This window comes from Gorilla gorilla, chromosome 9 (assembly GCF_029281585.2).
Source record: "Gorilla gorilla gorilla isolate KB3781 chromosome 9, NHGRI_mGorGor1-v2.1_pri, whole genome shotgun sequence".
NCBI classification, from domain to species: Eukaryota; Metazoa; Chordata; class Mammalia; order Primates; family Hominidae; genus Gorilla; species Gorilla gorilla.
The window spans coordinates 134,478,376-134,500,915 of NC_073233.2; the positions used below are offsets into that span (position 1 = coordinate 134,478,376).

General features: G+C 48.2%; 1 protein-coding gene across 6 annotated transcripts in view; it reads right to left on the reverse strand.

The window, feature by feature from the left end:
- Window positions 1-22,540, reverse strand: part of KIRREL3 (kirre like nephrin family adhesion molecule 3) — a 585,001-nt gene that overhangs the window by 125,786 nt on the left and 436,675 nt on the right. For all 6 annotated transcript variants that reach the window (XM_031015910.3, XM_031015908.3, XM_031015909.3 and 3 more), the window contains one exon: window positions 14,789-14,866. In XM_031015910.3, the coding sequence (XP_030871770.1) occupies window positions 14,789-14,866 (78 nt within the window). The remainder of the gene's footprint in view (window positions 1-14,788; window positions 14,867-22,540) is intronic.

A 22,540-nucleotide genomic window follows, 5' to 3' on the forward strand; every position in this document is an offset into this window, starting at 1 on the left:
CGTCTTTGTGTGTCAGCTCCATCTCTCTTCCCCTGCTTTTTTGGAGCCCCAGTCAGAACAAATAGCTTTCCACCTCCAGTCCTCCGCGAGCCTGTCATCTGTACCTCTCTTTAGTTCTCCCATCGCCCTGCCTTCTGCCATTTTATTATATGCCCATCTCCCCAATGGACCTGAAGTTCTCTGCAGGCTGCCGCTGACTCTCTCAGTGCCCACTTGTATCTGCAGGCCCGACCATCCCGCGTCTTCAGGCCAACCTCCCATTGCCGGTGTCTGGACCCCTTCTCTCGAGGGCTTTCTCTTTAGCTGCGGAGGCCACTGTGCCCTCACACAGAGCAGGCCAGACCTGCTGGGAGACAACACCCTCACCCAGCAGCACTCCACCCATGCCCTACAGGAGCTGGTGCAGAAATACCCCACCGCTTGGGTGCCCTAGCTGTGAGGTGGTGTTCAATAGCGCTTCTCAGAGTTTCTTACTGGGACTGGGCTCTGGCTGCCCACAGTAGTAGCAGGTTTGGGGTCCCCCCATGCCGATGCCTCCTTTCCCATGTCAATTTCCAACCATCCTGCTGGCACCTCTGCACCTTCATGAGGAATGACTATACTAGCGCTCTTGCTTAGGGTCTGCTTCCAGGGGAACCTGAGGTAAGATAAGGGCATCCTCCATGTGTCATTCATCTCTGTGTACACAGTGGGTGCTGATGAATCTCTGAATCCAGCAGAAATGAGCCATAGGAACTGTGCAGGGGTGACTATCAATCAGGGCAATGACGTCAGTGGGCTCACCACGTGGGTGGGTCCTGGGAGCAACGAGATAGAATACCTGCTCCTTTCCACATCTGGAAGCATCCACAGCCACACTCACACCTCTGTACCTTCCCCACCTAATGTTTAGTCAAACCTTGGCAGGCACAGAGGAGCTGAGGTCCAGGGTCCTTTCTCTATGAGCTGAGAGCAGGTTAGTGTTGTGTTTTGAGATCCTTTCATGAATAATGGTTGAGAAGTGCTGCTCTTTAGTACTAAGAATAGTGGTTATTCCTAGTGCATTTGACTCGGAGGTGGGGACTATTCCATTGCTCTATTTGTCCCACACTCGGTACACAGTTACTGAAACTGTCACCGTGTCCTATATTCCATAGGCCATTATGTGTATTTCAAACCATTATATAAATGGACTTGATTTGGCACTTCTGAATGTCATTAAACTCCTCCCATACCAGTAACAACACAGTTTCCATAGAAACGAATACATTTCAGAAAGGAAGGCACGGGGAAGAAAGCAGATGGAGTTGGGGGGAAAACGCGGCCCCCTGGATCCTACTTCCAGAGCGCAGGGCCCGGCACTGTGACATGAGCACTCTGTGGAGGTGGGGCAAGCTCCTTCAGGTTTTTATTGACTCCCTTTGATAAAAGCCCTGGATAATTCATCTCAGCCTGAACCTGCTCATTCCAGCGCACGGCTCTAAAAACTTTATGGCACCCAAGCCATTAAGCACCTTCTTTTATTCCAACTTCTCTGGGGCTTTCTTCAGACCCTGGGGAGAGGGCTGGGGGAGGGGTCTCAGCACTCAAAGAATTCTGTGATGAAGCCTTTGAGGCTGGCTGGGGATGGAAGGAAGAAGCAGAGAGAAGAAAGGAGGCCTCCCCGGTGCAGTTGACATAGTGGAGACCCCAGGATCTTGCCAGTGGCTGCTGTCCAAGTCACCGGGTCCCCTCGTCATCAATAAAGCTAGAATGCGAAAACTGCAGCCTCCTGGGGTGGAAGGGGTGTGGTGTTTGGAGAGCCTGGCTGAGGAGCTGCCCACCGCCTCAGCAGGCTGCAAGTTTCTTGTCTTTGGAGGGATTCAAGCATAGGTTGCAACAGCCTCTTAGAATAAAACATGTCACAGGGCTCATTTCTCCAGAAGCCATGCTGGACACTCCTCTCCTGGCCTACAGTGTGATTGGATTCTCCTTCTCTGTTTCCATAGCTACTTATTCATACCCGGTTACCGCAACTGCGACATTGTATTGTAGTTGCTGATGTGTTTGTCTCTCCCTGCCAGACAGTGGTATCCTTGGGGGCAGGGACTGTGTTTTTACATGCACAGCGCCAGGCACAGAGCGGGTACTGGACACACGGTTGGTGAATAAATGAGCATGCCGCCGTGTTCACAGTCTTTACACACACTGGTACTTGGCAGGGATATGGAACCAGATGACCTTTGGTCCCTTCTGGCCTGGAGAATCTGTAATGATAGGGGTCTAAGCCTGCCCTGACTACACCCGGGATTTGAATCTAGATTTCTCCTACTCCTAAGCCACAGGGTTACGTTAAGAATATTAGTCGCACGCCTGTAATCCCAGCACTTTGGGAGGCTGAGGCAGGTGGATCACCCGAGGTCAGGAGTTCGAGACCAGCCTGCCCAACATGGCGAAACCCCGTTTCTACTAAAGATACAAAAAATCAGCCAAGTGAGGTGGTGGGTGCCTGTAATCCCAGCTACTCAGGAGGCTGAGGCAGGAGAATCGCTTGAACCTGGGAGGCGGAGCTTGCAGTGAGCTGAGATCATGCCATTGCATTCCAGCCTGGGCAACAAGAGCTAAACTCTGTCTCTGTCTCGAGAGAGAGAAAAAAAAAAAGAATATTAGGAAAGAATAAAAAGAAAGAATAAAAAGAAAACCAGAACCAAAACAGCCACAAAAACAGCTGGGTGTGAAATGTTGGAGAAAACTCTCCCCAACTGCATTTTTCCTCTACACTCACCACAACAGTCCACACAGGAGACCTCTGTGGCCAAACAGGTGGGAGCAGCGGACACCAGCTGGGTGTCCTCCCATTCAATTCTGACACTGTCTACCTGGAGATAGTGTCAGATCCCACAGGCTGGGGGCTCAGTCCCCAAGACTTCCCCCACACCCTGGCACCTGTCACAAGTTCAGGCTTCCAGAACTTCTGACAGACCCGCTGCAAGTTGGGGGTTCCCAAGACCTTCTGTTTGCGTTTGATTAATTTGCTAGAGTGGCACGGAGACCTCAGGGAAACACTTACCTATGTTTACAGCTTATTCTAAAGGATATTACAAAGAATACAGATGAAGAGATTGGGGGGAAGGGGCAGGAGCTTCCACGCCCTCCCTGAGTGCGCCACCCTCCAGGAAGCTTCACATGCTCAGCTGCCCAGAAGCTCCCGAAACTCAGTCCTCTTGGGTTTTTATGGAAGCATTCCTTCCCCCAGGGTGTGAGGCGGGACTCTCTCAGGGAAGGGTCTTAAGACCCACAATCAGAAAGGTGGTGAAAGATTAGAGTCCTGCGATGGGGCAGGGGAAAGGAGGGCTGGAGAGAGATCCTGTTTCCCGAGGCCTGCCCCTGAGGCCTAACACACCCAACATATGGCAAAAGACTGTAGCAAGGGCTATGGGAGTTATGAGCCGGGAACCGTGGATGAAATCCCCCCACCCCATGCGCCTCTATATAGAAACATGTCTAGATATATCATAACACCTCAGGCCATGCCCTGACTTTCAACCACTGATCCCTTACAGCAAAAGAGTATATATGATCATTTAACAATTAGTCCAGTGCACTGTATTGCATGAATGTCTCCCAGGGTGAGGCCACTCAGGTTTGCAGGCTGTTTTTTTTTTTTTTTATTTTTTTTTTATTTTTGAGACAGAGTCTCACTCTGTCTCTCAGGCTGAGTGCAATGGTGTGACCTCGGCTCACTGCAACCTCTCCTGGGTTCAAGCGATTCTCCTGCCTCAGCCTCCTGAGTAGCTGGGATTACAGGCATGCGCCACCATGCCCGACTAATTTTTGTATTTTTAGTAGAGATGGGGTTTCACCATGTTAGTCAGGCTGGTCTTGAACTCCTGACCTCAGGTGATCCACCCGCCTTGGCCTCCCAAAGTGCTGGGATTACAGGCGTGAGCCACTGTGCCCAGCCTGCAGGCTTACTTTAGAGTTGAAGAAAACATTCCAAAACCAGGAGTGGTCCCAGCAAACACAGCTTCCCCCTTCCAGGCATCTGGGGGTACCAAGCAAAGAGACAATGTCCTCTTTTGGTTTGAGACTCTTTCCAGTTGTTAATGTAGTATTGGATTTCCTTCATTTTATAACCCATTTTTCATTTCTTTACTCTCAGGTATTATTCCTCATTTTCTCCACTAGTCATTTATTTTTTACCTGCACTTTTCCACCTTTGGAAGGGACATTGGGTTCGGCCACTGTGTGGTCCAGATGGCTGCTGGCAGCACTAGTCCAGCCAGTGCCTCCCCTCAGTCCATTCCCATTCATATCCGGGAAGGTTACGTAAGTTCCAAACTAGTGGACTATTTTTACCACCAGGCCCCCTAGTTGTATTTATTCTTAGCCCTAATTTTGCTAGACAGGGTGAAGGCACCTCCCACCCCCATCAGGGCCCTAGGAATTCTGACATAAGGTTTAAAAACACAGTGACAGTTTTTTGCTTAGAAATTATCTCTGTTTCCAGCACTTGTAGTTGCAGCCCTGGTCCCGGGATCACTGCATCACATAGGGGAGAAAGAATTTTTTTTTTTTTTTTTTTTTGAGACAGAGTTTTGCTGTTGCTTGGGCTGGAGTGCAATGGCACGATCTCGGCTCACTGAACCTCTGCCTCCCGGGTTCAAGTGATTCTCCTGCCTCAGCCTCCTGAGTAGCTGGGATTACAGGCACCTGCCACCATGCCCAGCTAATTTTTTGTATTTTTAGTAGAGATGGGGTTTCACCATGTTGGCCAGGCTGGTCTCAAACTCCTGACCTTAGGTGATCCACCCGCCTCAGCCTCCCAAAATGCTGGGATTACAGGCGTGAGCCACCGTGCCCGGCCAAGAAAAGTTTTTTCTTTAGCTGAGTTGGGAAAGAAAGAAAAAATAGTCATTATACTAGTGTACTCCTTCCTTAGCAAGAATTGCATAGTTATCTAGCATCCTTCCCACATCCTCTTCCCCAGATCAGCCAGAAAAAGAGGAAAAAATCTAGTGGGGACACTAGTACCACTCATGGTGTGTGTGAGCACACTCATGAAGGCGTACAAGCCAGCCCTTTATGCTTTTATGTCCCCATTTTAGACAACCAATATTTCAATAGCCTGTTGTATTTCTCTATCAAATTCTTACTCTAAGGAGATCTCTCTGACCATTGCTGGACATTATGGGCTTACAGTGTGTCCCTTGGTCTGAAGAAATGATGGTCAGCTGTCCAAATGCATACAATATCTTCTGTTCCGTGTTTTTTTTTAAATGACACTCTGAGCACTTCTGTCTTCTACTGAGTAAGGAAAGCCCACTCCAGAGTCAGTGTCTATTCTAGGCAAGACCCATTTGTAGACCCGCAGCATCAGTTTCACTTGCTAGCTGTGTTTAGAGCCTTCCCACCAGGGAATCTTCCACATAGCCACTGGCAGTCTCTGTCTCTCTTGCTGGCAGACAGAATAGCTCTTACTGGCATTATGTGCCTGAGAGGGTGCAAAGGGAACATGTCTAGATTCAGCCCATCTCTACACTGCTGCAGTGCCTCCATATCTACCCATTTCATGAGCCCAGGTGGCCACCTCAAGGGAGCAGCTGGGGCTATCTACGTGTCGATTACCGTCACCTTCTGAAGCTTGAAGGGAGTTCTTCTGATGGGAACTGACTTGTTCTGCTTTAATGCACCCCTCAAATTTCCATAGGGCTGTGCTCCACATGGGCATCCCATTAAAAGGCCAGGTTTCCATTGCCCTTCTGCCTGGCCATTCGGCCAGGCCATTGGTCACTGCCCATGATTCAGTAAAACCTAAACACAGAGGCCTCTACCATTGTTCATTTTTTCCCATCACTATTAGGAAAACAGCATGCAATTCAGCTCATATGCAGACCTGTATTTACCTTGTCTGATCAAAGTAGTAACCTTCAAAACAGGTTGGTGTCCATTCACATTGGAACTGCTGTCTGTCAACCAAACAGCTCCTGAATCAATCGAGAGCTGTTCATAATGCACTGTCCACGTGTTGATCGAATCCAGCAGCACCTCACACAGTTCCAGAGTCAGTTCTAGGGGAGAAGAAGCTCCCTGCCTGAGAGTGTCTTGTCCTTGAATTCCACAGGCAGCATGATCCTCTAGAAACCATTTCCATTTTATGTACTCTTGTGGGCACTGCTGTCCCCATTAGAATGTTTCTCTGACATCACCGAAGACAGGATGAGTATTTCAGGTGGGTCCCCTTCCAAGACAGCTAAGGTTTCATAGCAAGGCAGTAAATGCCCTCAAGTGGAAATTCTCTAGTCCGAAGTCCTAGCAGTTGCTGCTGGGAGGTGCTCAGAGGTGTTTGCCATAAGCCCCAGGAAATGCTCCATAGAAGTATATGGAGTCTTCCCAAGAGGAGGTAAATTTTCTGGGGACCAAGACAAGTGCCCGCTGCCTGTGTTACTCTGGATGAGTCACATCCCTTTCCTGAGTCTTGGTTTCCTCCTCTCCAGGTGACTGCCAATGTTTCTTTTAAAAGTCTATGATTGTCAAATTATCCAGTCCCAGCATCTTGGAGCTACTGACTAGGGGCAGAGAAGGTCACTGTCCTCACTTTGCTGTCAACGTCTATGCAAACACTGTGTTGGGCTCCTGGGATCTAATGGAGACCAAACAGAGCCAACTGACTGGTAGGGGAGACAGGTGTTATTAACACAAAATAACTGGGCTCCCAGCTAAACCCCACCCTTAAGCCTGGAACTGCAGCCCTTAGTGAAAACAGGTGACTCAATTTTTCTCCCAATTGTTGCTTTTTTGGCCTGCCACATCCCTATCCTGTGCCCATGAAAAGACTTCAGCTGGCAGAGTAACACAAACAGCTGAGCGTCAGGGATACAAGTGGCTGAGTGGTGAGCAGGGCAGCAACTGGGCATCGGAGACTATGGATAGACGAGGCTAACTTCAGACAGTGCAGCTTCAGGGAATGATTGCCTTCTTCCTGCACCATCCCCTTTCCAACTCCCCATTCCGCCAAGAGCCCCTTCCATCTCCCAGTAAAATCCTCTGCATACACTACCCTTCAATCTGTTCATGTGACCTGATTCTTCCTGACACTGGACAAGAAGCTGGGTGCCGAGAGGGCAGGAGCTTGGACACTGCTGTGGGGCCGCACAGAGCCTGCTTCTGCCAGAGATGAGTGACTGGCCGGTTCCAGCGTTCATTCCCTCTGGTTCCTGCACTTGCTTGCTCACACACTCCCTCTCTCAAGCAGTGGCCAGAGGTAGGCTGAGTGAAAGAAGCCACTCCAGTTCCCGCCCACAAAGAGGGTCAAGGTTAAGGGAATTATCCCATCTCATTTGTCAATAATTGCAATATGAATGTATATGTACAAACTGAGCTCAGAGCTCTGAAAGGAAGGATCTGGTTCTACGGGAGCATGTGACACAGGAACTGGATCTTGACTGAGGAGGGATGAGTCAGAGGAGGCATCACTGGAGCAGAGACTTGAGCTGTGATTTGAAGGATGAGCGGGAATTACCAGGTGAAGGGTTTGGGGATGGGGTGAGCGTGGCAAGCACCCGAAGAAGAGGGAGCAGGGTAGACACAGGCCCCATGACAGGGGCCCTGCTTGAGGAGCAGCAGGAAGGCCCATGTGACTGGAGCGCAGGGTGTTTAAGGGGGTAGGATGAGGTCAGAGGTAGGTAGGAACCAGATCACGTGGCACCTTGTAGAACATGCTAACAATGTGAGCATTTTTTTTTTTTTTTTTGAGACGGAGTCTCCCTCTATCACTCAGGCTGGAGTGCAGTGGCACGATCTCGGCTCACTGCAACCTCTGCCTCCCAGGTTCAAGTGATTCTCCTGCCTCAGCCTCCCAAGTAGTTGGGATTACAGGTGTGTGCCACCACGCCTGGCTAATTTTTTTGTGTTTTTGGTAGAGGTGGGGTTTCACTATTTTGGCCAGGCTGGTCTCAAACTCCTGACCTCAGGTGATCCACCTGCCTTGGCCTTTCAAAGTGCTGGGATTATAGGCGTGAGCCACCATGCCCGGCCTTCAGTATTTTTTATTTAAAGCCATTGAAATATTTTCAAAAGGAACATGACATGGTCAAATTTGCATTTCGAAACACTGCTCTGGCTAAAGTGTGGAAAACGACCTGGGCATGGGGATTGGGCATGATAGATGCAAGGAGCCAGTTAGGAGAGCCCTGATGCAGTCCACGGGAGAGAGGCTGGGGACAGGGTCTAGGGTGGTGGCATGAGATGGAGAGAGGAGGGTGGGTACAGGAGGCACTCAGGAGATAACATCCCTAGGACTTGCTGAGGATTGGATATGAGTGTGAGGGAAAGGGAAGTTATAAAGGAACTTTGGCTGGGTGCAGAGGCTCCTGTCTGTAATCCTAGCACTTTGGGAGGCCCAGGTGGGAGGATTGCTTGAGGCCAGGGGTTTGAGACCAGTCTGGGCAACATAGTGAGGCACTGTCTCTACGAAAATTTAAAAAATTAGCTGGGTATGGTGATGCATGCTTGTTCTTCTGGCTACTTGGGAGGCTGGGGTGGGATTGCTTGAGCTTAGGAATTGGAGGCTATAGTGAGCCACGATGGTACCACTGCACTCTAGCAGAATGAAACCTTGTTTTGGTGAAAAAAAGAAAAAAGGAACTTGGCAGGGTCTGCAGCTTAGGGGTCCACAGTCTAAGAGAGGCATTACTCCTCGTAGGAGGTAGGAAAGGTGGCTGGAGGAATGGGCTGAGAAAAAGCTTTGGAATGTTCCCTCAGATCCTGGCTGGAGAGTGGAAACGGCAGGTCTCTTGTTCCAAGACACTGAGCGAATTAAATAACAATCATAAAGTGCCCTGTAAATCTGACTCTTGCCATAAATAATAAACAGAGATATTATACAAATAACGGGCTTTGCAGCCCCAGTGGAAGAAAACACATCAGTAAGAAAAATGAATTTAGAAAAAATGCACCCCAAAGCCCCAACTAACAAAATGACGGTATTAGCCAACATCCCGGGGGCTCGGCAGGCAGTGGAGGAATGCGCTCAGGAAAATGACTGTGGCCCTTAGCATGAGCCAGACTGTACGGCTGCAACAGAGTGAGAAGTGCTGCCGGTAGCAGGGAGGCCCGCTCATTCCTGGGTCAGGTCCTCAGGCCAAGGACCCTGGCCTGCTGCTTCCCCTCTGCCCTGAGAAAAGCACGGCTCATCCCACAGGCCTGCCCGACTCTTTCCCTGCCACCCAGCATATAGCTGATGTGGCCTGAGTTCACCCTTAATGACAGATGGGAGAAAGAAACACGGATCCACCTTCAGAGGCTGCCAAGGAAAGCCAGTCTATTGACTTTTTTGTACTGGTTCCTTTGGTGACCAAGACATTTAAAATTATGGGATGGGCTGTGAGAACAGGGTGTGGGCTGGGTGTTGAGATCCAAGATAGATTTTTGAATCATCACATTTTAGAGACATACAGGTCATCTTATGAAACATGATTCCATTTTGCACATGAGAAGGTTGAGATCTGAGTGTCTAGGGACTTGCCCAAGCTCACACAGCCGGCTCCTCACTCTTAAGTGCTCCTCCCACTACACATCCCAGCTGTGGGGCACCTCTCTTTCTATACGAGGAAACAGTAGATGCTTTAGACTCATTTTTTTTATTAGTGTACAAGGGTGCATAAAGAACAGGCTCTCACGCCATCATAAAGAACTTTAGAGCTGTCGAAGAAATGAGATTCTCAACCTCCCAGGGCTCTGACTCCCCTGTAAGGCTGGGACGTGAGGACAGGTGCTATTGGGGAGGGGCATTTGCACACAGAGCCTGGACTGGGACCACGGTGCTGTTCGGGAGCTGTGGGCCATGCAAGAGACTGCTAGTTATTTATGGAACCAGCTTTCCCCTTCCTGGGTGCTCCAGCTCTTCCCACACAGGGTAGAGGTCTCCAGCCAGCAAAAGCTACCTTTGCTAATCACTCACAAGTGTTTCGTCCTGAAAGATGAAAGGGACAGCACCCAGAGGCATTTCTGCTCTCCCTTGGTCTCTTGAAGCAGCCATCATTGCAATGCTGAAAGTCCACGGAAACCAACACCCACCCTGATGGGCAGCCCAAGAAGGCACCAGTGTGAGGGAGGAGCACCCTCCTGTGCAGGCCCCCCTCTGCCCCAAGGGGATGGCTGAAGGGGAGGTCAAAACTTGGGTGCCTCTGCTTCTTCCCTCCTTTAAATATCCTCTTCCTCATTTCTCCTTCTCAAGAGTCCTGTGGCCTGCCAGCTTTTCTGCCCCCCCAGGAATGGTCTTCTCTGGTCTGTGTCCCTCACTCCAGGTCTTCCCTGATTTTCTGCAAATCAACTCAAGTTTTCCCTGTGTTCTGCCCTTTCTTCTCCCTGCCTTGCCACTTCCTCTCTTTCCAGCCACCCTGAAAAATGAAACCAAGCTAAAGTGTTAGAGGCTTTCCCTCTGCTCATGGTCTCAGCCTCCTCTTCCAGAAGTCTAAGAGCCCTGGGTGTCTGGAGCCCTGGGCTGTGGTCCTGGCTCTTCCAGCCACTTCACATGGGCCCCGGGCAAGTTGCTGCATGCTCTTGGGCCATGCTGAGTTATTGGGTTGCACTGTAATCTCTAGAGTTGTTGACAGGTCTAACATAGAGGAGGCCTGAGCTCTCTGAGTCAGGCACAGCCCCTCCCCTGATACATGTAACAGCCTTCTACTCTGCCTGGGAATAGGATCAGGCCTGGGGAAGCCATGTGCTTTGAGAAGGTGAGTGGTCTGGATCTCCAGGAGAGAGAGGTCATAAAGGGGGAGGGCCAGGAAGGGGAGATGAAGGTTGTGTGCGTGTGTGCACACATGTGGGTGTATGTGTGCATGTGTATACATGTGTGCAGGTGTGTGCATGCATGTGTGCATGTATACATATGCATGCAGGTGTGTGCATTGTGTATGTATGTGTGTGTGCATGCTTATGTGTGTGTTGGAGATGTGGCTGAGGAACCAGTGAGAGCAGACTGGATCTACTTAAAGATGTCCTGAGAGCATGGGCTGGCAGTAGGTGGGGTGAGGAAGGAGAGCTGGTACAGAAAGAAGGGAAACTACCCCTGGGGAAGGCCTCCTCACCCAGCCCTGCTTCCACGACTTGGCTGGACCCTACTCCCAGGAAGGGGCTGTAGCACTGGAACTGGAAGAAAGCCTGAGAGTGAGCACCAAGGTAGACTCTAGGAATCACCCAAAACAGGGAGACTATTTTGTGGACTGTTCCACATCTGTGTGCTCTATCTGAGGCGCTCCTTTTCAATACCTACCTGACACCTGCGGTGGACTTTGTACATTCCTCCATTGTCACTCAGGGCCCTAGTTAATTACCTAAATGAAAGTTGAGCGACTACTCCCTATGTGCAAGACACTGGGCGAAGGCCCAGGGAGAGGAGAGGAAGGAACAGGAGTCTTTGCCCTCCTCCAGCTGATTCTCTACGTGGGACTGACAGCACATGAGGAAGCAGACCAATAAATAATCACACATCATGATAGGTGCCACTCGATACACACACCAGCTGCTGTGATGAGCACAGGGTGCAGGGAGAGGGGTGTCTGTGTAATTTAGGTAGATGGAAGGCCGGATCTCTTTGTGGAGGTGACACATACACTGAGATGTATTTTTACTGTGAGCTCCTTGAGGGCAGAAAATGTGTCTTACTCTACTTTTTTTTTTTTTAGATGGAGTCTCACTCTGTCACCCAGGCTGGGGTGCAGTGGCAGGATCTCGGCTCACTGCAGCCTCTGCCTCCTGTGTTCAAGCGATTCTCCTGCCTCAGCTTCCTGAGTAGCTGGGGCTACAGGTGCGCACCACCAACCCTGGCTGATTGTTATTATTTTTTTTGTATTTTTAGTAGAGACAGGGTTTCACCATGTTGGCCAGGCTGGTCTTGAACTCCTGACCTCAAGTGATCTGCCTACCTTGGCCTCTCAGAGTGCTGGGATTACAGGCATGAGCCATCGTGCCTGGCTTGTGTCTTATTTTTATAGCTCCAGTGCTTAGAACAATTGTGGCACTTGTGAGATATTGGTATTATTTTTATGGTATTCAATGAATGTTTGATGAATAACTGAATGATCACTCATCAGCAGTTCCTATATAAAGCCCATGTGCTTAATCACATGAAGACAATGATCTCAAACAAATGTGATATTGTTATGGCTAGTCTGTCTTTACTTCCTCCTTTCTTGCCTGCCCTTTGTTGATTTCTGCTTGTATCTCCTTTTGATGGCTCAATTATGTTGAGTCCACACAGTAGAGGACACACACGCGCACACACACATACACTCTTCATATATTACCAACCACCTCCATTCCTGCAAAGACTGCAGATTCTATCCACGAAGCTATTAAGCACTCCCAAATAGAACAAACCTCTCATTGACTATCACGTGCCTCCTTAAATGATCTTTGAATAGCATTTTCTTTTTATTGCTTTGTGTAGTTTAACGACACCAATTGCGATTACTCTAACTTATGATAAACCCCAGATCTATAAAGCTCCTGTTCATTCATTATTTTCCTCTTGCTCCTTCTCAAGCTGTTATTTTTTGGAATTTAGTGAGGAGGGAGGAGTGGAGAGAGAAGAAAATAAAAGGACACCAAATTAACAGGAAAACAAATAAAATAGGGAAGCACTTCTCCCTGGGTGACAGGCACCCTATTAGATACTGTTAAACAGAACAAATATGCCTTAATACAGCACAAGTAGGTCTTCTATATTTATTCTAAATGGGAAATACAATGATCACCAACTTATCTTTAATGGGAGAAGAAGCTAATTGTTCTAATATCTCACTAATCCTAGCAACTGGGAGAAAAATAATTGTTTTTCCCTATTTTACCAATTGTTCAATTTATACCAAGGTGTGTTGTGTAGCATGGACAGAGATTTCTATTTCTTGATGTATGTCATGGCTGCTATTCCATTTTAATTATTAATATGTGGAAATTATAATTATTTTGAGTATTGGTATGAGATAAATATAAAACAGCTCCACATGCTTTCTGATGCCTTTCTTATCTGCAGACGTGTTGGAGTTTGGGCGTATGAGCTTTAGAGAGAGAGAAATGTATAATGTGGTACTTAGGGCAGCAAGGCTGGCTGGAGTGGAAGAAGAGGAGCCTCCTCCCTCCAGAGCCCTCCCTCTCCTTCACCTCTGCCTTCCAGCTCTCCAGAGCCAAAGCTGACCCACCTGTGTCTCTCCTCTGCCCCACTGCCTCACCCTCCTCTTACCCTGTCTCTGAGTTGTTAGTTGAGATTTCTAACTCATCACACATGTTGGCTCAGCTTGCATCCCATCCCCTCATCTCCTCAGCCACCCAGAAGCTGAGGTCAGATATCTGGAGCTTTGGGTTTCAATTCCAGCCCAGCTCCTGACTTTTTGGCTTCCCCAATCCCTACAAACCTCTTTCGAGCTTCTCTAATGAGCATCGCCAGCAAGAGAACATGTCTATTCAGCACCACGGACAGAGGCACGCTGTCAGTTCCCACAAATTAGAAGTTACTGCCTAGCAGTCTTGTCAAGGCAGTGGTGTTGGGGAGGGAAGGGGAGGCTGAGAAAGAGAAAAGTTAGTAAAGGCAACTGACTGGCAGGACACAGAAAATGCGGCCCCCAACTCTGGCTGTACTCAGCCATGGGGTTCCTACAAATGGGAAGTAGTTTTTGATGCTGTTGGCTTCTTTCAGGCAGGCAGCAAATGGGGGAGGTGATCACTTCCTGTGCTTAATTGTGCTGGCCTAACTCTTGTCAGATTGTCACCATGATGGGTGCTGGAAACAGGTCCACAGCTGGCAAAGTCTCAGGCATGGGGAGTGCATGGGGATGTGGTTGTCGTGGTCGGGGTTGGGAGGAGAGACAGCTGAGGAGCTTGGAAAGAGGGCACTGAGACCATGCTATGGGGATAGAGATGGTAGAAAGAAGCTGCCTCCTTCTTGCTGGAATGGGAATGAGGAGACATGGGCCCTGGGCCCTGGAAGGGGAGGGGTCCAGCTCATGGCAAGCATGGCTGATGAGAGCCAAGGCTTCATTTGTCTGACTTTAATGAATAAATGGCATCCCCAGCCATTGTTTATCTACTTTTGAATCCTGACAAATAGTCGGTGGCATCTGATGGAGAGGGTTATTAGCTGCATGGAGACAGATGGCTAGGGATGGAGAGGACTGGTTCTTTATTACAGCAGACCCGTAAGTGACAGCACTCCTCCTCCCAGCCTCCATGCCAATGTCAATATGTTTCTCAAGCCTTCAGTGACCCAATGAAGCCAGTGCAAGAGGAAGACAGAATGGCCTCTGAGTAAGAGGGAGGGGTAGGGTCAGTGGAGTTGGGAAAGGGGGCAGGTTTCCAAGGGTAAGTTCTTTGGGAATAAAGACATTGCCATATTCTTCTTTAGTATTCTCCTAAGTGCCTGTATAGTGCTGTTTATTCAACAGGCATTCAAGAAACATGAGTGATGGAGGAGGCAGGTAGAGAGGTCTGGATTAGAAACGAAAATAGGAGCAGATTTAATTGGGCTGGCTGTGGGGTGGGGTGGGGAAGAAATGGTAGGGAAGAGAGAGGAAGAGAAGTAGGAGACACAAAGGGAGAAGGGAAGATTGCATAAAGAAAATGCTCCTGAATCAGCATCCTGTGTTTCAGGCATTCACTATGCTTCCCCATGTGATTGTACAAATGGCTTCATGGAAACCAAACTGGTTTTCCCACTGTCCCCTTCTGAGAGGTCCCAGGTTCTTATTCCTGGTTCCTCTGTCCTGTGGCTGTAGGGGAGAGCTTCCTCCCTCCAGATTACTCCCGAGACAATGGGGAGGTTCTCACTGACCTTCATTCATTCTCCGAAACTTGTCCTTGGCCATGTAGCCCAGCACCAGACAGCATCCTCTCTTCTGGAGGCCCAGCTCTGGAAGAGAAGCATAGGTGGGTGAGTTGGGAATGGGAACAGGTCAGGCATTGCGGGGGGGCCACAGGGGGCTGTGGAGCTTGTTGCTCTTATAAACAGAGGTGCTTTTGTTTAGCCAACATTTATATGGAAATTATTATGTTCCAGGCATAAGTTTAAGCCAGCAATTCTTCATTTTGATTCTCATAACAACCCTGTGAAGGATGTTTCCCCATTTTCTATCATCCCCATTTATAGATATATGAAGTTAGTGGCACTGGATGAAAGAGCTAGCAGGTGGTAAGGCCAGAGCTTTGAACCTAGGCAGTCTGGCTCTGAGTCCATGCTCATAAACATAACTCTGGGTTATTGAGGCCCTTTGTATCTCAGGCTTGGGGACTATGCTCAGATCAACTTGGGACTGTGGCCAGACCTGCCAGGGATGATGCAGAATCTATCCGGTGGTGTCTAGGATGGAACAGTGCAACCAGACATGGTGGGTGACTCAGGAGGATGAAGTGATTGCGTGAGTTTAGGGCAGCGGGGTGACACAGAGGTTAAGGTATAGGCAGAAGAGCTCTCTCTACCTTTTGGAGAGGATGTGTTTCTGGTGCTAAAGATTCCTGTGCCTTCCTATATCAAGGCCCAATTTAGCACCATCATCAAGCACTTATGAAATGTAGACTTAGAGCACAGGGGTCGAGATAGCTGAGAGACACAGACTCCACAGGGCTTTGACCCAATTGGAAAAACAAGATGGAATAACAATTCCAGGTAGCAAATGCAAGAGATAACTTTTTTATTTGCACAGTATTTTGTAAATCAGTGTCCATTGTGTGTGTGAGCATTAAATTGGAGTCCATCTGCCTCACAAGAAGGCAAGCTTTCCTCTCTGGTATTTGTGCTTTATCCTGGTTCATCTTAATCACTTTATGGATTCTGAAGCAATAGCACACTAATTTTTTTGACCCCCTCTACCCCCAAGCAACCCGCTGAGGTGGGCATATGGGCCGCGGCAACTGACATTATGCAGATGGGAAAATTGAGGTTCAACCATGTTAAATGACTTCCCACGATTGTTTTAGACTCCCACCCCACCGTGTAGCATAGAAGTCTTACGAATGTGTCAGCTGCCACAAACTTGGTAAATAGATAAGGAATTTGATTTCTGGAAGAGGGAATATGACTGCAGCTCTTCCTGGCCCTTGCCAGGGTTTCTGGGCTCCTCCCTGCTCCTTCCCTTGATTTCTCAGAGGAAGAGGGTCCCAATGAGTGATGCATCACAGCACCTTCTCCCACGACACCGGCTGTCTCCCTGAACCCAGCCAGTCAGTGTCTAGGCTCAAGAGGATAGACAGAGCGGGTCATTCCTCTTTCTCCTTTTCCATCCACCGTCTGCAGCCCAGGTCCACCCACCAAGCATAGCAGGATGAAAGAGAGTGCAGGGCCCATGAGACACAGATAAGTCAAGCTCAGGGGCTCTTGCCCTAGAGAAAAACAAAACACGGCAGGAGGTGGCAGAACGCCACGGCCCAGGGAGGTCGCTGGCTTTGATCTCCTGATTCTTTAAAGGGGTTTATTGACTATCAGTAAAGAGCAGAGAAGCAGATCTGAGGGCACTGTTTCCAAAGGCACTCACTTCTCTTCCTTTCCCTCCACACTGGCGTCTGAAGGCTCAGCCAAACCGCCCTCACTTCAAACGGCCTTACATCTCAGGCACCCAAATTGACGATGTTAAGTTCCCTCATTCAAGGCCTTGGCCCTTTCTTCAGGGGCTCCTGCTCTGTCGCAGGCCTCATGAATCAAAGCCCCTTTGATGTTTACTTACTATATTTGTGGATTCTTTCTAACAACCACCTTCAAGAGGCAGGAATGCAGCCTTCCAGGAGGGGGCCAGCGGAAGTACAAGCTGCGAGGAGGTGCTGAGCTCCCTGGAACAATAGTCTCTCGAGGGAGACTGCATTGAAACCTCAACACGCTGACGACAGGCAGAGTTAACCAGCCCATTGTAATTGCACACGCATTGTTCATTATTAGAATGATACAATTGCTGACAATTCCTATTATATTTTTGCCGTTGACTTCGTATGCCCATCTAAAGCACATCAGCAATGGCTCCTAATGAGAAAGGGAGTTTGGGCTCCTGGACTAAGCCCAAACTCAATCCAGGAGCTTGGGAGGGAGGCAGGGGAGCACTGAGTAGGGAGGGCAGAAGATACTGGATGGATTTAGGCCAGTGTTCCAGCTGGTCTTCTGGACTGTCACTGAACGCTCAGGCAAATGGAAGGGCGAACAATTCTCTTACAGATTTAGAGAGTGTGAGCAATCTGTTGACTCTGGATTATCTTAGTTGGGTAGGGAACTCAACCTCTCCTATGCCACATACTAGGACACCCCCCAGGGCAACTGCTTGAGGAGAGGCTGTGTGGACAAGTGGTTATGATATAATAACTAAGAGTCTCACTGATTATGTTTGATTTTTGCAAATGAGCAGGAAAAGAAGTTTTAAAAAACCTGATTAATAAAAGAAATTGAGAATGAGGCAATTTCTCAATGTATTTGGCTCATTTAATTTGACACGTGTGGGTTAGTCTTAATTATTTAGGCGGCTACATTACAAGGCGCTAATAAGCACACTGCAGAAATTTATTAAGTGCGAGGGCTCTCTGACAGACTTTGTAGAGAAGTGGGGAGAAGCTACTGGGATCTTTGCAAGAACGAGCAGGTTGGAGGATGAGTGAAGTGAGAATTAGTTAATTGTCCATATATGAAAATTTGGGATGTCCTTTGGAGAGATTTGCAAAGCTAAATTAAAGGTCATTGGGTTCACATGAGTGTGTCAGCAGGGAGTGAAGTGGGGGAAGGGAGGGGATGCTGGAAACCCAAGTGGGGAGGTGAATATTGTCCAAGCTACTAACCACAGAGAGAACCAGGAGGAAGCAAGAGGCAATTGCTTTGGCTTGGGGAGACTCTACCAAGCCAAACTAACTAGGTTATTAGGAGAGAGATGATAGAACATGACAGAAAGAACAGGAATCTCTCTCTTTGTGAGGTAGACCAGCCACCACCAGACTGTCACCTTCCTTGTCCCATAGCACGAAGATGAATGGGAGAGTCAGATCACAGATGCACATTTTGGAACAGTAAGATGATGGGATCTTCTCCAAGTAGGCTTTGGGGGTGCTGTCTTTGGCTTTATCAGTAGCAGAAACACCCAGATACTCTAAAGGTGGCTATGGAAAAATAATTACCATGAAAGGAGTCAGTCCTGGCTTAAAAGGAAAGTTCATAGCAAGGAAGTCCAGGGTCACCTGCAGATGGGGCAGTGGAGGGCACTGTCCCAGGAACAAGGAAGGTTTAGGAATACCACCTGTGCAAGGAAAAATGGATTGGAGCAGGGTATGTTTCTTAGGGAGAAGATAAGGTTGCACCCTTGGGAACTCCTGGCCTCTGGACTCTGAGCAACTGAAGTGTCAGGACTGTGCCTTCTCCTGCTCTGAGCCCGTAGGACCAAGCACAGTGCCTGACACATGGCAAGTGCTCAGGAACAGTCTGCTGACTTAATGAAAGGGTTGGCTACAAAATATGGGACTGTGAAGGGTTCCCTCTGACTCGGGTCAGAATGAAAATAAGTGGGCTTCACTGTAGCACAATGAGTTTAGGTTAGCAGAGGTTGGCTGTAGAGCGAATGAAACTTGTAGCTCATTGGAAGAGAAGCCTAGATAACATAGTGGGATTTCCTCCTGGGAGAAATAAAAGGGGATGGCTTTTTAAATGGGATGGGTTTTCTTCCATTTCAGAGGGTGCAGATGGGATGTTTTCTAGCCTTAGAATTACTTCATTCTTACTAGTAACGTAGTGATACAGTGGTATTATTTCATATTTGTGGGATACTTATTTTTTAATGACGCTGTCATATTCCCTTTCTCTTTGGATGCTCACAGTAAGTAGCTCTGTGACACAGGCAAGTCGGAAATTATCTCTTTCATTTTGGTTTCACAAACTGAGGCTTAGAAGTAAAGTGACAATTTAAGGCCAACACACTAGCTGGTGATAGTGCCCATGCTGGAACCCACGGCTGATTTTTGGCTTGGTTCTTAGGGTAAAGTACAGGGTCGCAGAGCTGCAGATGCTGCAAATCAAGACAGACCAGAGACTAGAGCACAGATTAGCGGTGTGGGCTGGGACGGTGCTATAGGTCAAATTCCTCACCAATTCTGTGTTCCCCTCCTGCACCAAATTTGTACATTGAAGTCCTAATCCCAGTCCCTCAGAGTGTGACCTTATTTGGGGATAGGAAATTTGTAGAGGTGATCATGTTATAATGAGGTCATTAGGACGGACCTTTATCCTGTGACTGGTGTCCTTATGAAGAGGAAAATCTAGGGACAGACACATATACAGGGAGACGCCATAAAAACTTGAAGGCAGCCATCTGCAATCCAAAGAGGGTGCCTGGGACAGATCCTTCCCTCCCAGCCCTCAGAAGGAACCAACTCTACTGACTTTGGACCTCCAGCCTCCAGAACTGTGGGACAATACATTTCTGTTGTTTAAGCCCCACAGCTGGTGGTACTTTGTAACAGCAGCCCTAGCAAATGCATACAGACAGGACAGGGAGGAGTGGGTCTTCTCTGAGGCCTGGCAATTTCCACTGGCCATGGTTCTCTGGAACCCAGCCCCCAGAGCACAAAGCTGCCTGCAGGGAGCAGCATCACACTCTGCTAAGGAGACCCCAGGTGGCTAAGATCTGATGGGAGTGGCGGCCACAAGAGACAGGAAAGAGGGAAGGTGGGGAGAGAAGGCCTGGCACCCAGCGGCCAGCTGGAATGCCATTAGCATTCCTGCTTCCAGGGTGAGGACCGTATTGGCCAGGACAGCACTTGCTGGTTGCCTGGTTGCCCTGTTCAGACATTAATGTGCCCTCAAGTAACTGCAGATGGAGCCGGTGACAACGGATAGGCAACAGCCTCTGCTACCTCACCATTTCTGAGGCCATCAAGTGCATCTGGATGGCTGCTTGTAGAAGGCCTTCCTGTCCTGTCCCCAAATTGCCCAGTCACAACAGTTCAGGTGTGCTTGCTGAAGACTAACCCCTTCCCACCTGAAGCTAGTAGACTCGAGCACGTCTCTGGAAGCCTATCAAACAAGACAGAAATTAATGGCAGGCAGTTTGGTATGGCTGTAGCAGAAGAAAAAAGATGAGACAGGAGATCTAGCCAGGGACCAGATCCTGGAGTAGCCAATGAACCTCACCCAGGAGTCTGGGCTCTCTCTTAAAGGAGGTGGGAGCCATGCAGAATGCTAGGCAGGGGAAAGACAGGTGAGACTTGCATTTCATAAAGGATCCCTTCAGCACTGGTGCAGATGATGGATGGGAGATGAGCTCAGAGAAGGGAGGCTGGCTGGGAGACTGCTGCCATACTCCAGGTGGGAGATGGTGGGCTTGCATCTGCTGCTTCTTCCTGCTCTCTGAAGATGGCCAGAGATCAGAAAGCAAGGGAAGGACCCTCAGTTTTATCCTGATATTCATCCCTGCCACGTTGACATAGAGAGCAGGGGAGGGGCTGAAAAAATAGCTCCCATTCCCCAGACAGTGCCTGAGATCATCTGGAGGAGACACCAGCTGGGCTTGGTTGGACTCACAGGGAGGCCACATGGGGCAGGGGAGGTTTCAGAACTAACAGAGCTGGCTGGAGCCATGCTCCAGCACTTACCAGTGAGCAACTCTTAGGCTTCTCTGAGCTTTGGTTTCCTCATTTATAAAACGTTGATTCTAACGGTAAGACCCTCCTCACATGATTCATATGAAAAGCAAATGAGCCAACACATGGGCAAAAGTGCCCAGAATGAAGTACCTAATAAGGGTGAGTTCAATAAATAGAAACAAAATACCAAATTCTACCCCCCTCGTTTTTTTCTTTTTCAGATATGAAAGTGGAGATGCAGAGAAGTGGAGTGAGTTCTCCAGGGTGATATAATGAACTATTAGGTTGCATACTTCCCAGGTTAGCATGTAGCCAACAGTGACATGGACTGGAAATGTGAGGCCAGTCAGGAAGACCAGCCAGGTGGCTGTCATGGGAGAGGCCAAGGAACCAGAGAGCTTGGGAATGGAGGGGAAATGATGAATCAGAGACATTCCAGGAAGAGACAGTGGTGCTAAGTGACAGAGTGGGTCAAGCAGAGGAAAAGGGCAAGGATGACCCCAGTGTCTTTTGTGGGATATAATGGACAAAGAGGCATGTCTGTATCAGAGTAGGGTGATGACAAAGGAAGCCTATTAAGTCACAGGTGATAATGGTACATTTCTGGACTTCCTGTGTTCGAGGTGACAAGGTTCTAAAGTGAAGAGGACTTGGATGATCATGTGAGAAGGAGTTCTAGGCTGAAGAAATATTTTTAACCAGTTGCGTTGACCTCAGAGGGTAAACATTTTGTCGGGGGAAACAGCAGTTGGATCCTGTGGGTAGACTGTGCTACAAGCATTAATCCTACCCCTCTGGAACCAGGACACATTAATAAATGTGACTGGTGTAAAGTCCAATGCACAGACACTCACAAAGAGGCCACTAGGTGCTGGGCACTATGTGCAAGAGAAAAAAATAGTAGGCAAACTTCCTACCCCAAAGATACTATAATCCAGTTGGCTATACAAGACATCTACTTAAGAAAAGGTAACTAAAAGTCAGAGACAGGTAATAGTTCGGTAAAGAAAGTCTTGAGGCAGCACGCAAGTTATTTCTGCATGAATGGCAATTCTTAGTGCAAGAGTCCCCAGGAGGAAAAGAGAGCTTCAGGCTGTGGGATGGTGAGGGAGGCCCTTGCAAAAGGCCTTGAAAGCTGGAGATTGTCCCTAGTTTTGTCTTTGTTTTGGATGTCTACCAATGGCCCTCTCATTGGTTTTTGTCTATCAATAGCCATCAGCAGCCATTCTGCCCAGCGATGCCATTCTGATTGCAGAATGATGGGGTCTTCTGTTTGGAAAGTTTTCATTTTGATTCTGCTAAACTGCTTTCTGCATCGGTTCTGCCTTCTCCTATTTTCAGCATAATTACTCATATCCCAGGCAATAATAATGCCCATACATCATGCAAAGATCATAATTTTCTGTTCAACCTCTATCATAAAGAGGACTGAAGGGTAGAGTAGCAAAGGTATATTAATACTGACTAGTGCCTGGCCCTGGACCTCCAGGACAAGTGATACATGTTTAATTAGCCCAATAATACCTGTTTTATAATTTTTGGATCTCATTGCTTGCTAATTCTAAGTTTATTAAATAACTATAAACTTTATGTTGTTGTAAAGACATAATGGCTACTTCATTGCTTATTTCATATGAGTTAATTATACTAGAACTAAGTTTTTCCCCATTCATATTAAGTATCAATTAGTTGTTTTAAACTATTGATTTGTATTTAATTAACTATGCTATTACATACCAATTAAATTCATATAAGAGGAATCTGAAACAGCTGTGGTCTTAAATTAGGTTTTTGAAATAATGAGTTCTATAACATTTCATGTCAAGTTATTGTCAGTTAGGAAGAGTTGACAATCATTTGTGATAATTCCAAAAACTTGTTGTGACCCGCCAGCCCATCTCACCAGCTCCAGCAGGCAGCAAGCCTCCCTCACACACCTGCTGATCACGTGCCGATCAGCACCTTACAGCTTGGTAAGCAGTGGCAG